Source organism: Coenobita brevimanus, chromosome 1, assembly GCF_032717465.1.
Source record: "Coenobita brevimanus isolate Jiangsu-jjx chromosome 1, ASM3271746v2, whole genome shotgun sequence".
NCBI lineage: Eukaryota > Metazoa > Arthropoda > Malacostraca > Decapoda > Coenobitidae > Coenobita > Coenobita brevimanus.
The window spans coordinates 11,046,559-11,064,185 of NC_136954.1; the positions used below are offsets into that span (position 1 = coordinate 11,046,559).

The window sequence follows — 17,627 nt, forward strand, 5'->3', positions numbered from 1 at the left end:
TTAGGGTGCCAGGGTGGAGTAATTAGGGTGCCAGGGTGGAGTATTGGGGTGCCAGGGTGGAGTAGTGGGATGCCAGGGTGGAGTATTTGGATGCCAGGGTGGAGTATTGGGGTGCCAGGGTGGAGTATTTGGATGCCAGGGTGGAGTATTTTGGGTGCCAGGGTGGAGTATTAGGGTCCAGGGTGGAGTAATTAGGATGCCAGGGTGGAGTATTGGGGTGCCAGGGTGGGGTATTAGTGTGCCAGGGTTGAGTATCAGTGTCAAGAATGGTGGTAAAGGTGTCAGGATAAAGAATTGGGTGTCAGTGTAGAATAATGTGGTGTTAGGGTGGACTTGGAGTAGGATGTCAAGAGTGAATAACAAAAGACCACCAGGGACATGAGGACGGTGGGTGAAGGGTTAGATATGCACTGAGATGTTAGGGCGCAGGAGATGAAAAGTAATTCTCTAGTGTAGAGTATTGGAGTTGGTGTTGCTTTTGTTAATGTTGTTATACTGCTTAACCCTGGACCGCCTGACCAAGCGTAGTCGTCAACCACAGGAAAACAACCGCCCCATGAGGTTGTCCTATAGGTTCTGTACACCGTTGCTGTTGTGTGTGCATCCTAGTGTAGTGTGTGTTATGTTGTGTGGGCCTGTTCAACAAGTGTAGCACATGTTATGTGTGATTCTACCCAACCCAAATCTAAACTGGCAATTATGGAGGGGTGGGTGATGTCCTGATCTAAGCCTAGCCAGGTGGACTCAACCAGCTCTATATAAGGATACCTCTGATGGGTGGATGACAGGAGGGGTGGCATGTAGTAGCTAGTGTGTTCCTATCGGGGTGTTGTTTTGCCCTCCGCGTGAAGTGAGTACAGTATGTAGGTGTTTCTTCAGTGAAAGTGTGGGAATGTCTGTGTTAGGTTGTGGGATTATGTGTCTGGGTGGAATATTGGAGTGCTAGGAATTATAGTAGGGTGTCAGGGTGTAAAATTTGGGTGTATTTGGGGAACATTAGGGTGTCAGGGTGCATAATTAGGTTGTCATTGTGGAATATTAGGATGTCTATCTATCTATCTACAGCCCGACGCCCTAATCCCGCAAAGGGTGGCCGCAGACAAAACGCCTCCAAGTCGCTCTGCCATCCACCATTTGACTACCCTTCCCCCAACTCATTCCCTCCTCCCTCATATACCTCTCAACTCCATCGTGTCACAAGGTTTTTTAAAATAATCACGGTGTTTTTAAAAATAAATGCTTAAATATTATTTAATTGATAATAATATTCAATAATATTGAAGAGCAAGGACAATGATCGTCTTGCTACATCAAGCAACGATTACTTTACGCTGGCTTGCGCACGATTCTCTAAGAACGAGAATTTATAAACTTTCTCAACAGTACACAGCAGAGACTAATTACTCACAAATGCTGAATTAGTACTGTTAGCCTCTGGAGAAAGTTACTTCACCCCTGACAATAAATAACTAATACTAATAATAATATCATCAGGTTCTTGCTGATGCTTAACTCGTAGGTGGCACAACGGATTTAAGCTTAATACACAAAACTGGCCTAAGTACCAGTCATGAAAGGCAAACGTTTATGCAAGCTAGGAGCTATAAGAGAAATAAGCTTAACTGCGGAGAAATGAAACAAGAGTTTACATTACATTAAGCTCAATAAAAAGAACTGTTAAATTTATTGATTACAAAAATAAATTTAACGTTACATTTCAAATCAAATTAATGAGATCGCACTCACTCACTCACACAAGAGCTAAATCCTTACGCCTAGGAAAAACACCTTAATTAAACTCTTAAACCTGGGAAAATACAAAAGGAAATACTGGTCGATGAATGCGGTGTATCACCCAAAGCTGGAGAGCTAAGGCTGGGAGCTTGGGCAACTGTACTAGTGGAGCTTGGGTGCTAGCTGACCTCTCACACTTCTGGAGCACAGGACCTCTCTCCGTTACAACAAACACTCGACTGTGTAAGTTGTGGGAAAAAAGGGGGAGCAGTAGGCCGCATTTTTCTAACGGTCAAGTGAGCGAAACGCGCCCAAAACAAATCACTCAGCGGAAGCGCTAATGTCTCACACAGAGATGATCACGTATGACAATGAAAAATTGATTTGACAAAGCTTCCATCCAAATGAGCGGTTAACTGAACGATAAACAGTGAGTTTTCCACTAATAGTTCGTGGCTTCTCACAAAAGGGAAATGTCGCGAATTTGATTCGTGACATTACGCCCCTACAAAATTAAATTTTTTCCTTATGAGAAAAATTTGTGGATATATATATATATATATTTATATATATATATATATATATATATATATATATATATATGTACACATCCTAACTCAGTCACACAAGATTCACACTGTGGTGTGTGTGCTATCCTGCTACAGGAGAAAGTCGCAGTCGCCAGTGAGCGAAAAAACCTCGTATTTACGTTAATAGAAGCAAGCTTGAGGGAAAAACTCCATGACGACGGTGAAAATCCTGTACTCAGGTCAAACTGAGCGAAAAGTCGCTACATTTACACTGACAACTAATTGTTGTGTAGTGTGATGTATGTAATACACGGTGTAGGTGTGACAGTTGTAGTGTAACTGTACCTACGTGTAAATGACATAGTAAATAATAATATGGCGATGACGAAGGCAGAGGAGAAGAGGCGGCAGCATGCGGCAGACGATCAGCTGGCCCACACAGCAACTGCTACACCCAGTGCTGTACCTGCAAAACCAATTAAGGTGGAGCATCAAAAGTGTCAATGAGACAAAATTTTATTATGCTACAATTACTCTCTCTGCCTAGCAGTCAGTGCTACGACGTACATTCGAGGTCGCCATTAATTATAGGACACGATTATGGTCGGCAAGTTGAGAATCCTTGTGCAAACTCTGGTCTTCCATAGCCTCGAACTGCACACGGGTCCTCAACCTGTGCCTTAACCTACGGTACTTATATTAATATCGGGAAGCTGAGAATCCTTGTGCAAACTCGGGTCTTCCATAGCCTCGAGTCGCCTCTGCGGAGTTCTCTCTCGAACTTCCCCCTTAACCTACAGTACTTATATTAGTATCAGGGAGCTGAGAATCCTTGTGTAAACTCGGGTCTTCCATAGCCTCAAGTCGCCTCTGCAGAGTTCTCACTTCCCCCTTAACCTACATTACTTATATTAGTATCGGGGAGCTGAGAATCCTTGTGCGAACTCGGGTCTTCCATAGCCTCGAGTCGCCTCTGCGGAGTTCTCTCTCGAACTTCCCCCTTAACCTACAGTACTTATATTAGTACCGGGAAGCTGAGAATCCTTGTGCAAACTCGGGTCTTCCATAGCCTCGAGTCGCCTCTGCGGAGTTCTCTCTCAAACTTCCCCCTTAACCTACAGTACTTATATTAGTACCGGGAAGCTGAGAATCCTTGTGCAAACTCGGGTCCTCCATAGCCTCGAGTCGCCTCTGCGGAGTTCTCTCTCAAACTTCCCCCTTAACTTACGGTACATAATATGTATGTACAGGCCCTGGACACACTGTGTCCTGTGGGGCCAATGAGCGAGACGTCAGGGCTGCACCCACTTCACCACTACCCTGTCTCTCAACTGTCTCAGAGATTACGGGTGTGGTTATGAACGGCACAGGAAGGACATGTCCCTGATTAGTGGTGTTACTTTGACACACACTGCAGGAACGGACAAAACTATCTATGTCTTGTTCCATCCCTGGCCAGAAAAAGTCAGCTCGGATACGGCCCTGGGTCTTCCTTTTGCTCATGTGACCTCCTGAGGCTGAACAATGACCCCATTGTAACACTGCTAGGCGGTACTTGGCGGGAACGACAAACTGCAGTCGAACCTCGCCCTCGGGTGTTCGTGACTCACAGTAGAGCCGTCCTTGTTTGCGAAGGAACTTGGCTCGACCTCCCCGTGAATACTTAATCACTCGACCCTTTTGTTTGTTCCGCACAGCAGCAAGTGTCGGGTCAGAATGTTGTTCTTGCACAACAAGTTGACTACACATCAGATCTTGCGGCGATTCAATGATCACTGGGGTGACACAGTCTGGAGCCTCAGCCATGGCTCGTGTTACCGCAGCAGCCAAAGTCTGAGTAGCGTCATCATCGGAGCAACTATCCTTGACTCCATGAATATTGCCAATGATGAGGTCAAATAAAGGTTCTGGCATGACAACTGCAAGTGTCGTACCAGTATAAAATGGAGATGCCACCTGGATACATGCCTCAGGGAACAATCTCACTGATCCATCAATAAGGTTTGGATGGATCTGTCGACCTGTGTACTGCTCAGGCCGAACTAGACTCTGCTTGACAGAGCAACCTGAGGAACCATTATCTCTCAGGACCTTCACAGAAATGTCTCCCACAAACCCTTGCTGAACAAGGAAGGTACTGTCACCTGTGGGAGGGCCTGTGGAGGAAGCAGCTAGCCACTCATGAGGCTGCTGAATTGATGCGGCAAACATTGTGCCTTGTGAATTATATACTTGAGAAGATGGAACATTGGCCATCTGTGGAGGGGGGTTCACTGTCACTGTGGGACTAGTGAACTGTGGGGGAGTACCCATACTGGTAGGGACGTGACCACCATGCTGCTGCTGAGGAATGAAGGCTGCATTCGCTTCCTGCCTCTTTTGAGCTGGTGGTGAAAAAGTTTGTCCCGATGGTCGGTTGCGTGGCTGATACTGCTGTTGGTTAGGGTACTTGTTGTACCGCTTCCAAGCAGGCTGCTGTGTATTTTGCCCCTGGTCCTTCTGCAGTTTGCTTGGACCTTGGCCATTACTCTGAGAACGGCCTTGGTGCTGGGATTCAGTCTGAGACGATTTCCCATATTTATCAGGTTTTCTGTTCCAGGTGTTTTGCTTACGAGTTTGATACCCGTATGCTGTAAAAAATGCGTCAGCCTTTTCTGCCATTTGGCTGGCATCTTTCACCTGGCAGATCTTAAGGTGTGCTATGAGCTCAGCAGGCCACGACCTCTCTAGCTGTGTACGCAGCATAAGGTCAATTATCCCCTCACGCTTGGAAGGAGTTTCATCTTTCTCCATCCACTCATTTAAGTAAGCTGTGAGACGATCAAGGAATTGAACAGCTGTCTCCTTGTCTTGGAGACGAGCTCGCATGAACTGAACTTTGGCATCGTCTACTGTGAGACCATACACCTAAATGAGTGCAGCTTTCATCATCTCATATGTGAGATTGTCTCCACGAATTCTGTGGAGAATATCGAGGGCAGGGCCCTCAAATAGGCTAAGAAACTGAAGCCGCTTAGCTGCCTCATCCAGTTGATACATGTCTGCCATGTCCTCAAATCGAGCTATGTACGGCTCGATTCGCTCGCTTTCCTTGTATGAAGGAAGCTTGATGCATGGGGTCGCCAGGACATGTGCAGGGAGAACGCTCGTGAAGCTTTGACCAACTGCACCAGATGTATCTGAAGCCAAGGAATCTCGCTTGAGCTTCATCATTTCATATTCGTGTTTTTCACGTGCCTCACGTTCGGCACGTTCGTGCTCTCGTTCTCTCTCGCGTTGTTCACGCTCGTATTCGCGCTGTTCTCGCTCGTGTTCGCGCTGTTGTCGCTCTTTTTCTAACTCGAGCTCGCGTTGTTTCTGCTCGTGTTCGCGCTCCTTTTCGCGTTCCTCACGCTGTTCTCGCTCATATTCGCGCTGAATCTTACGCTCTTCATGGGCATCATTCTCGCGCTGCTGCTCCTGATTATGCCGTGAGAGTATATACTCTTTAATTTCGGTTGGGTCTGTAAGACCCATATCTTTGGCTTCCTGTAATAATATGGTGGTAGCCATGGCGCTAATTTATTAAGCAAACCGGACTGAGTACTGACTGCTTCGCAAACGAATACTAATAAACACAAGTAAAGAGTACAGACACAAGTTAGTGGTGACCAGTCTTATCTAGTTAACTGGCAAAGATTAGAGCAAAAATGCAAATGACTGGGAAGACTCAGTAATAAACACAATGGTTACGGCGACTTCCCAGGAGCGAATAAAATCGTCTGGCATTACCAAAAATAAAGTACTAAATAGAGTTAAATACTGTATGGAGTAATAAAGCAAAAATTCACTTGCTAAATTAATGGTAAACACCAGTAAACTTGTGCCTATAAACTTTAATTATAAATACCTAAATATGAACGAGTGAGCACTATCTCGTGAATAGCTTTAGAGCTAGGAGTTAATATCCTGGAATGAGGTCGCCAATTGTCACGAGGTTTTTTTAAAAATCTCACTGGGTTTTTAAAATAAATGCTTAAATATTATTTAATTGATAATAATATTCAATAATATTGAAGAGCAAGGACAATGATCGTCTTGCTACATCAAGCAACGATTACTTTATGCTGGCTTGCGCACGATTCTCTAAGAACGAGAATTTATAAACTTTCTCAACAGTACACAGCAGAGACTAATTACTCACAAATGCTGAATTAGTACTGTTAGCCTCTGGAGAAAGTTACTTCACCCCTGACAATAAATAACTAATACTAATAATAATATCATCAGGTTCTTGCTGATGCTTAACTCGTAGGTGGCACAACGGATTTAAGCTTAATACACAAAACTGGCCTAAGTACCAGTCATGAAAGGCAAACGTTTATGCAAGCTAGGAGCTATAAGAGAAATAAGCTTAACTGCAGAGAAATGAAACAAGAGTTTACATTACATTAAGCTCAATAAAAAGAACTGTTAAATTTATTGATTACAAAAATAAATTTAACGTTACATTTCAAATCAAATTAATGAGATCGCACTCACTCACTCACACAAGAGCTAAATCCTTATGCCTAGGAAAAACACCTTAAGTAAACTCTTAAACCTAGGAAAATACAAAAGGAAATACTGGTCGATGAATGCGGTGTATCACCCAAAGCTGGAGAGCTAAGGCTGGGAGCTTGGGCAACTGTACTAGTGGAGCTTGGGTGCTAGCTGACTTCTCACACTTCTGGAGCACAGGACCTCTCTCCGTCACAACAAACACTCGACTGTGTAAGTCGTGGGAAAAAAGGGGGAGCAGTAGGCCGCATTTTTCTAACGGTCAAGTGAGCGAAACACGCCCAAAACAAATCGCTCAGCGGAAGCACTAATGTCTCACACAGAGACGATCACGTATGACAATGAAAAATTGATTTGACAAAGCTTCCATCCGAATGAGCGGTTAACTGAACGATAAACAGTGAGTTTTCCACTAATAGTTCGTGGCTTCTCACAAAAGGGAAATGTCGCGAATTTGATTCGTGACACATCCCTCCACCTCATCCTCGGTCTACCCCTCCCTCTCCCTCCCTCCCCTCACCTACATCCTACATACACCCTCTTAGTCAGTCTTTGATTCTCCAGTCTCTCCACCTGTCCAAACCACCTCAGTGTATTTCTCTTTATCTTCTTAACCACATCCACATCCACCCCACAACGTTCCTTCACTTTTTCGTTCGTCAACCTGTCCCTCCATGTCACTCCACATGCTACTCTCAAGTAACTCATTCCTACTGCTCTCACTCTTGACTTGTTCCCCTCTTGCAAGGTCCACGCCTCGCTTCCATATGTCAGGGTAGGGATCACAATACTATCATGCAGTGACTTCTTAAATTCCATACTCACTTCCCTATTTCTCATCACTGCTTTCAGTGAACCAACAACCTTCCTTCCCTGCTGTACCCTTTCACGCACTTCATCGCCCAGTTTCCATCCTTACTCATCACACTACCTAAGTACTTTGAATGCACTCACATTCTCCATATCCTCACCATCCAACCTCACTATACATTCTGTGACTTCTTTCCTCTCAAACACCATAACTTGACTCTTGTTTACATTAACTTTCAGATTCCTCTTCCTACACACTGTCCCAAATTCATTCACCAAACCTAGCAACTCCCATTCATCTTCACTCAACAATACTGTATCATCAGCAAACAGCAACACCGGAATCTTCCAAATCTCACCCTCATTCATTAGAGCCACCCCCACATCCACTGCCCTACCTTGCACCTCCTTTACAACTCCATCCATGTATATATTAAACAGCCATGGAGACATCATACAACCCTGTTTCAGTCCCACATTGAGATCAAAGAACTCACTCAGCTCGCCATCCACTCGCACCGTAGCCCTAGCTCCTTCGTACATACTCTTCACAGCACTCAACAATTTCCCTTCCACTTCATATATACTTAATACCTTCCACATACCTTGCCTATCTATTCTGTCATAAGCTTTCTTCAAGTCCATGAAGGCAGCATACACTTTCTTTCCCTTCTCTAGATACTTCACTAAACATCTTAGAACAAATATCTGATCTACACACCCTTTTCCCTTCCTAAATCCTCCTTGTTCTTATCCAACTAGCTCCTCAGTTATATGCCTAACCCTGTCAGTGAGTATTCTGCCATATATTTTTCCAGTCACACTAAGAAGGCAAATACCCCTATGGTTACCACATACTTCTCTCTCCCCTTTTCCTTTGTATAAAGGAACAATTATACATGATTTCCAGTCCTCTGGAACCCTTCCCTCTTCCCAAGCCAGCCTACACAACTTCCATATCCACTCCACAATAATCTCACCCCCATACCTCAGCATTACACGACACACTTCATCAATTCCTGGGGCCTTTCCCATCTTGATCTTCTTCATTGCTTCCACTATTTCCGCCCTACTGATCTCTTCCTCCCTCCACTCATCTCTTCTTCTCCCAGCCATTCCCCAACCACTTATACTCTCTACATTCAACAAATCCTCAAGTGCTCCTTCCATCTCCTCAATATCTCTCTCTTCTCCACCAACAATCTATTATTTCTATCTTTCACTCCCTTACTATTTCCCCTTTCACACTGCCTTACTTTCTTTACCTCCTTCCAAAACAATTTCTTACTCTCCCTCCATTTCACACTCAGATTCCTCCCAAATTCTTCATCCACTCTCTTCTTACTCTCCTTCACCAGTCTCTTCACCTCCCATCCCCTGCTCACATATACCTCTCTCTTCTCTCTCTCATTTTCTCCTCGGCCTCTACTCACTAGCCATTCACTATATGCCTTCTTCGTTTGTTCCACAGCTCATTTCACCTCATCATTCCACCATGCTGTCCCTTACACACCCCTACATCTCCTCCTCACTCCACAAACCACCTCACACGCTGCGCCTATCTCTTCCGTGAATATCTTACATACGTCTTCCACCCCTTCCATCTGCTCTAACTCATACCTTCCCAATCTTTCTTCCACTATGCTCTTATACTCTGCCATTTTCTCACTATCGTGCAGCTTCTCCACTCTTCTCACAGGAGCTGTTTCCTCCTGTCTTCCCTTCGTCTCTTCAATCATTTTCTTCGCAGCTTTACCTTGGCCATCACTAAGTGATGGTATAAGACTCCATTCCCCCACCCTTTCCACATTCTTGCATCCAACACTTTTGTTCTCATTCGCTCATCCACACACACGTAGTCTATCATTGCCTTTCGTTCAACAAGTTCACCATCCATCCTCCTCATTACTCTTCATGTATACCTGTGGATCATCTTATGCCGAAAGTAGGTGTTAGCTATTGCCAACCCCTTACCAGCACAGATGTCCACCAAAGCACTACCATTCCCATCTGCTTCAGCTGGCACACCCCACTGACCAACCACTCCATCCACTCGTACATTCCCAACTTTGCCATGCATGTCTCCAATCAAAAGCACTCTCTCGCTCCTCTCAAACTTGTCCATACATGCTTCTACTCTCGCCCAAAACTCATCTTTCACTCTTGCCACTCGATCCTCTGTTGGAGCATACACACATACAATCGCCCATGCTTGTATACCTACTTTCATCCTCACCCATACAATCCTTGCACCCACAGTTCCATACTCTCTTATATTTTCCTTCCACTTCTTACATATCATCAGACATACTCCCTCTCATTCTCATTAACTCCCGCACATATACCTAAACCATATTCCCGTTCTCTCACCCTTTCACCTTCCATTTAGTTTCAGTCAGTCCACATATATCCACTCTTGTATCCTCAAGCACCTGAACAATCTTTCTCTCTTTCACTTCATCATTCACTCCTCTCACATTCCATGTTCCCACCCTCAGAATGTCCTTTGTCCGTTCCTTAGTCGTCAACGTATGGTCCGTCCTGGTCTGAGACGCTTTATTTGCTTGTTTAGTTAGTTCTTTTTACGGGGTGGGGCACTAACCCACCACCAACCCTTTTAGTCGCCTCGTACGACAAGCAGGGATCCTGGGGGAGTATTCTTGAAATTCCCCGTTGGATGTCAGGGTGTAAAATTAGTTTGTAGTATGGAATATTAGGGTGTCAAGGTGTAGAATTAAGTTGTCAGCATGGAATATCAGGGTGTCAGGATGTAAAATTATGTTGTATTATCGAATATTAGGGTGTCAGGGTGGGCTTGGGGTAAGGGTGTCAAGAAAGAATAGTGATGATGCCAAACACTTGAAGATTATGTGTTATAGTGGCACTGTGGACATGTTATGGTGCTAAGGAGGATAATTATTGCACTATACCTTTTTTACCGTAACATGCCAGATTTTCGTCCCTCTGAAGAATCTTTCTTGTAGATGAGTGGTAGAACAAGATACTGCTAAAGCTCTACATCCTTTCCACAGAACAACTTCCTGACTGGCATTATATTCTAGTGTTATTCCATTGTTACAGCTCAATATTCAAGATAGAGAGATGGCAGTTTAGGTCGTTAGAGTAAATTGAGCGTAGGTGGAATATTAGAGTGCATTGAGTGCATCGCTATATTTCATTTGACTCGGATTTTCGTCCTTTTGCACCTTCTTTCAAGTAGCTCATTGGCAGAAAAGACATGGCTTGACATCCTGCTATTCTCTCTTTGCCTTTCACCCATAAAATAGTTTTGTTAGTTACAAACATTTCCTATAACAAGTAGCCTCGAAAAGACCAACAAGTGTGCTGCTGTTTGTTTTTCTTGGTAAGAGATTTAGGGGGACAGGATGAAGAGGTCGGCATAAAATATTCTGTTTCATCATGGTCTTCCCTCCACCTGCTTTAAAAATCAGCGAGATGAATCCACAGCAACTTAAACTGATAATTTTATTTTGCCCCAGATCAGTGTCATCTGTGTCATTTGCTACAGATTCACCACACTGATTTTCATAGACCATGGGGAAAAAAAAAAAAAAAGCAGGAGAGTGACAGGACTTTTGATGATGACCGTACCTCTACCTCCGGACGTCATGGTTCAAGTCAAGGAAGGTTTCTCTCACCGAAGGAGTGACACTGCATCCTGGACAGAAGTGTAATGAGTCCATGGGGAGGCTGTGCGTACAATAATATCCTTGTGTAAGCGAGAGAAGGCAGTGGTATGGCAGCGGTGGTAGGGTGCTTAGCGGATGAGGTGTGCAGCAGGTTTATGGGAATATGACACAGACAGCGGCAGGGTGAGCTGAGGCACGCGGGGGATGGTGCACTGTTAAACGCACATTACTGTGTTAACGAGAGAGAGAGAGAGAGAGAGAGAGAGAGGTGGAGTTTCGCTTTGGCACTTATACCCCTCATGGATTTTCTCTCTCTCTCTCTCTCTCTCTCTCTAAAATATAATTGAAAATCATTAAAAAAAATAGTAAAATCAGTATAATTAAGAATACAATAAACAGCAGCACACTCAGTGCAACACCCACGCTCTCCAGCTGGTCTTAGTGTTGAATGTTTTACCTTGCTGTGTGACCTTGACCTTCGACAGATTACTCTAGAAATCTTCTTGCTTTATCCTTGCCTAACTCATATCCTTTCCACCAACTTTGACTTAAATTAGGTCAGAACTGTTTGAGTTTGTCCTGTGAAGCAAACAGACTTTAAAACGGAAAAATTTGTATATTATGTTATAGCACTTTTTTGTATTTAACATGACGAATATTCATAACGTTTTCAGTTCAGTTATTGGCCACGTGTATTGAGACTTGATGGTCGGATTGACTAGCAACTAAAGAGACTCACTGGTACCCCATAGCAAAAATTCATCAAACTTACACGCAGCCACGACTTTGTATTTGAACTGTGAGAGTGAACCAGTACCATCACGTGAAAACAAACCAGCAAATAATTTCGTTACCTGTAGTAAGTGTTGTGTGTTTCTTGCATAATTAGTCTTCACCTATTACGTATGTGGAGACTATTGTTTTTGCTGGTATTATTATTATTCCGGCCTCAGAGTCTCGCGAAGATTCCAGGAGAATCGGCAACTGTGCAAGGAATCTGAAGGGCCCAGATTATGTGTCCTGGCACGGGCCATTGTAGATTTTTAAAAAATCCAAATCCTTTATGCGCAGTGGAAGGGCATGTCAGAAAGTGTCGTATGAGTATTATGTTGCGAATGAGGTAAGTTGCTCGTGTCTGCTGGAGATTTCAGTGGGACCTGAGGAAGGAATCTAAATTGCCCAGGTTGTGTGTTCTGGTATGGGCCAGTGATAATAGAACAAAAATTCTAAATCTACCCAACGGGGCCAAGGTCATTGAAAGAAACGGTAGGTTGAGTCTAGTAACAGTTTGCAGGACAGTTACAGAGTTCTAGTCTTGGTATTGTTGTTGGTGTGTGTTTCTTGCATTATCTTTGTATTGTTGGGGTGTGTTCATCACATTGTCTTGGTATTATTTTTTGTTGGTGTAGTTCTGGCATTATCTTGGTATTGTGCTTTTCTTGCATAACTTTGGTATTATTGTTGTTTTTTCTTGCATTATTTTAGTATTGCTGATGTGTTTCTTGCATTATCTTGGTATTGTTGTTGTTTCTTGCATTATCTTGGTGTTGTTGTTGCAGGTTGAGATGGAGGGACTGACAGGCAACATCAGCTTCACGGACGACGGTAAGAGGAAGCTGTACTCACTGGACATAGTGGAAATGACCATCAACAGCGAGACGGTCAAAGTGAGTGTGCAGTTTATCATTGTTTGGCTTTCTCCTTATCGTACTTTGTATCTTTATTTTCTATCTCTCTCTTACTTTCGTTTGAGTTGATCTTTAACCCGTCACGTCCCGAGGTTTTCCGCCCCTCCGACATCCCCCAGTCCCGAGCCTTTTTGGAAAAATTTTTTTTTGGCTCAAACTTCCGCTTAGGTTGAGAAACGAAGGAAAATCACCAAGAAAGGGCTTACCGTGGTCTATAAGTGGTCAGAACAGGTGAGGTCCCCCGAGCCAGGTATTGTATTCTGTAATGGACGTGCCAGGTGCTCACGTTTTCTATGGTAAGGAATACTGGGAGAAACAACACACAACACCTCTATATTTATTGAATTTGAACTAATAAACAATAACAGTAACAATATAATAGATTTCAGACACATATATATGAAAAATAAGCATTGTACCATCGTGCGAGCATAGCAAGTTAGGTCCGAGTCGTAACATGCTATATGCTAAGTTTCTTGTATCAGTCAACATATCATTTTTTCTACTTGTATACTTCTGTTTCAATGACATTTTACCAATTACAACTGTTTGTAAATGTTTTCAGATGTTTTCATTCATTATGATGACATGCAGCAGAAGTCTAGCGCACATCAGCGTAGTAAGCGCACTCGCTATGACTCGTATTTCAACATACCCAATTGTTTTATCACTTTCCTATTATTTTTCCCTTTACATAGAACCTTTCCTCCACCACTGTAAATGTTTTCAATTATTTTAATTCATTACGAGGGCATTTAGCGATATGCTAGCGCATATTCACGTAGCAACCACGATCTCAAACACTCGTGTTTCATCTTCTACTTTATTTATTCACCCCAAGTATAATTTCCCACTTACATTACACACGTTTACACCCCTATACTGCACTGTACATACTTACTGGCATTATTTATTCAAGTGAGCGTGAGAATATCGCATGAAAATACCCTCGCAATGAATGTTTCGACCAACATAATACTCACACAATTATATACTAATTCTTCACATGTATTACACAGTTTACCACTTGTTGACTTCTATTTTCACTATTACGTGCCTTATTCATTCAACTGAGCGTCAGGATATCGCATCTCTATACACACGCTATGAATATTTGACTTAGAATATATTTCAGCACTTACAATAATTTGAATTTATACCCGTAAGCATTTCCAATAATAATAATTATATAATTACGGGCAGTATTTATTGCACTGAGCGACAGAATATCGCATCATAAAACCCTCGCTATGTATGTTTCCACTTACAGCATATTTATACACTTACATACAATTTTTGCACTTATGTTATACCCGTATGCACTTTATACTAATATTTGGAGATCAACATGACTGATAATTTCACTGAGCGTCTGTCTGTCGCATTTACTTCATAGTTTCAGCGTCCTGTCGCATTCACACCATATCAGAATTGCATCAACGTGTGATATTCGCTGAAACATGGGTGAATACAGAGACCCACGTCACACTGCACGCACTCATAGCGGGTGTCCTTCCTCTGTGTCGTGAGTCTCACCCGGGAATTGCTACACACGTGACACCTGCGTTGGGGCCTAGGTCTGTTTGGCTGGGGAGGGATAGGAGTGGGGAAATGGCGGCCGGATATTCTCAGGGGAGTTTGTGCAATAGGGGCAGTGCGGGTGCGATGTTGGGGCCTTTCTACAGCATACCGTGCAAACATCTCTCTTGTGAGCTCCCTCACAAACCCTTCAAAGGTTTCCTGAACTCCTGTTGTCATGGCGTGAAGGTGGTGGCAATTCAGAGCAGTGATGTCTAGCAAGTGAAAGAACAGTTTCTTATACCACTTCATCGTGGTCCTGGCACACTCTACCGTCGATATCATGGAGTCTGACTGGTCCACGAGGCGCATGTTTATGTTATAGTCCATGACAAACTCAGGTTTCCAAATATGACGCCTGTTCTCGCTACGGTAATCAACTGAATCAGTACGGTGCATCAAGGGGCAGTGAACCGTTGACAATAGGCTTACTTCTCTATTGTGGTTCCACACAGTTGCAAGGATGTTGTTGGCCTTGAAGAAGACAACCTCATTCCTTGCAAGTTTCCGCCCTACCTTGGCCATGTGACGCCAGTTCACCTTCACGGTTCCACAGACTCCAGTTTCATGTGTGCGAAGATAACAAGCGAGAAGAGGGCTAGTGTACCAATTGTCCAGGTAGAGGACGTGACCACGATGAAGGTAGTCTTCTATCATCATCTTTACCACTGCTCCCGACAGTCCAATACTTCGATGTTCTATTATGTCTGTCTGTGCACCGGTGTACAAGACTATGTCTTGCACGTATCCAGTCCTACAGTCGCACATAACAAAGATCTTGAACCCAAAACAGTGCCTTTTGCTGGGTATATACTGCCTAAATGAAATACTGCCTCTCCACAACACGAGACTCTCGTCTATGACGAGGTCTCTATAGGGATAGAATGAGGAACGAAAGGTTTGCCTCAGGTGATCAAAGACCAGCCTAATTCGCCTCATTTTATCAGTGTCGTTCGCATTTGCAGGATCATGAGCATCATAGAAATGGAGGCAACTTAGAATTTGTTGAAACCGATTACGGCTCATCATTTGCCCAAATACTGGGGTAAACATAACAGGGTTCCTAGTCCAGTAAGCAGGATTTCTGTTCTTTCGTATAATACCCATCAAAAGGACCAGGGCAAAAAATAGAAACATTTCTGAAAGGGAGACAGGGTAATCATATATGATAGAATGCCTACTCCTTGTTCCCAATCTTTCACTCTCAAGGCACTGGGTGCTTGCAAACAGGTTGGTTTGGCATACAATCTGCTCCACAAATGCCTCACTAAAAAACAGGTGGAAAAAATCCAACCTGGTGGAATTACGGTGAATTCCTGGAGCAATGCAGCCAGAGCGCCCCTGCTCAGTGAAGGGGTGAATGAGGGGAGAAAAATCACTCCCATCCTCCCAATTCCATCCCACAAATCCCTCGTCCCCATCATCCCCATCACCGCCTTCGTCTGGGTGGGGAGGAGATCCTGGTAGGGGAGGTGGGGAAGAAGGAGTGCGGAGGGCTTCCCCACTGTCACTCCTCTTCCCTCTGCCTTTACCCTTTCCCTTACCCTTACGGCCTTGAGGAACATTAGGAGGCTGTGGGGATGAAGTAGTGGAATATTGGGGAGCAGAAGACGTGCTGGGGAGTGGTTCCTCCCCACCTTCCCCCTCCATGACAACACCACGTGCTTTCTCACGCACCCTAGCTCGACCACGTGTTAGGGGATATTGGGGAGCATAAGACGTGCTTGGGAGTGGTTCGTCCCCACCTTTCCCCTCCCTCACAACCCCACGTGATACTGAACGCACCCGCACTCGCCCACCTGATACACTACGCCGCCTCACACTACCTAGGGAGAGCAATGACTCACTCACGTCACTCTCACTTTCCCTAATCCTCCCTGTACTTTCCCTTTCACTCCCCACTCCCTCCACGGCACTTCCTAACTCCCCAGACAAAATGCTAGGCCCATACCTGCTCGTCCGACGTGGTGTGCGCTCTGGGCCACGATGAGTGATTACCTTACGTCCATACCACGTTGCAGCACGTCCCACGACTCCATCATTGTCATCGTCCTCGTCCTCGTCATCGAAATCTGGTTCCAAATCACGTTGGGGATAGGCATAGGATGTTGCACGTGGCTTCTTGGCCTGCTGCCCCTCTCTAGCAGCACGGTAAGTAACGTACTGCCGCTTCCTGGGAGACGGAACTTCCTCGTCACTGCTGGTGGTTTCTTCCTCCTGTGGCTGCACATAATCTTTATCCACAACCTCGTCGTCCAGTGGGGAATCACTGTCGCCTGTAAAGGCGTCCAGGGCAGCTTGAATTTCGCCCTCTGAGAGACCTCTCTTAGCCATGTCTGAGCAGGACTGTTGCTACCAAGTGAGTGGACGAGTGGCGGGTTAGCGTGGGTCGCGCGGGGTCGCTGAGTGTCCCTGCCTGGTGGCAGGTAGGGGAAGGTCATGCGAGGATACGTACCGCAAATCAAGTGCAAAATTTTAAAATTTTCGAAATTATGCACTTTGCAGTTGCACAACGTACCGGTAGGTCACCGGGACTGGCAAATGCAAATCGTTGCAACATACCCATACGTCGACGGGACAGGGCGGGTTAACGCCAAGGTCGTCAGTGGGGTGTAATGAATGTTGAGTCTCTCTCTCTCTCTCTCTCTCTCTCTCTCTCTCTCTCTCTCTAACAGAGACTGTCAAAGTGAGTATTAGCATCTTCAGTCCAGTACCGTGCTTTTTCATTTTCTCTTGGTTACTCCAAACAATTTTTATCAGCTTGTAGTGAGAGATAACGGGAATTATAACCAGCGTCTCCAGTTCCCACATTCCCATTCTGTATACCTTTGTTGCATTCCGTGCTGAGTTTGATTTTTCCAGCAAGATCATTCATCCAGTGTTTCTTATTTTTTACTCTAATTTATCCTTACCTAACCCAACCTAACAGATTACCTAACTGACTAAGAAACTAACCTAACCTGATACTAAGAAAACTAACCTAACTTGACCAAGAATTTTCTAGGTAAGGAAAAATTTAAAAATAATACACAGAATGGAAATCACAAACCCCCAAATCTCATAAGTTTAATATAATCCCTTAGGCGCAGCAGGAATAA

General features: G+C 44.3%; 1 protein-coding gene across 1 annotated transcript in view; it reads left to right on the forward strand.

The window, feature by feature from the left end:
* The window catches only part of LOC145414185 (glutamate receptor 1-like), a 337,109-nt gene that overhangs the window by 212,389 nt on the left and 107,093 nt on the right, over window positions 1–17,627 (forward strand). Inside the window, exon 8 of the mRNA XM_080283792.1 lies at window positions 12,823–12,930. Within this exon, the coding sequence (XP_080139918.1) occupies window positions 12,823–12,930 (108 nt within the window). The remainder of the gene's footprint in view (window positions 1–12,822; window positions 12,931–17,627) is intronic.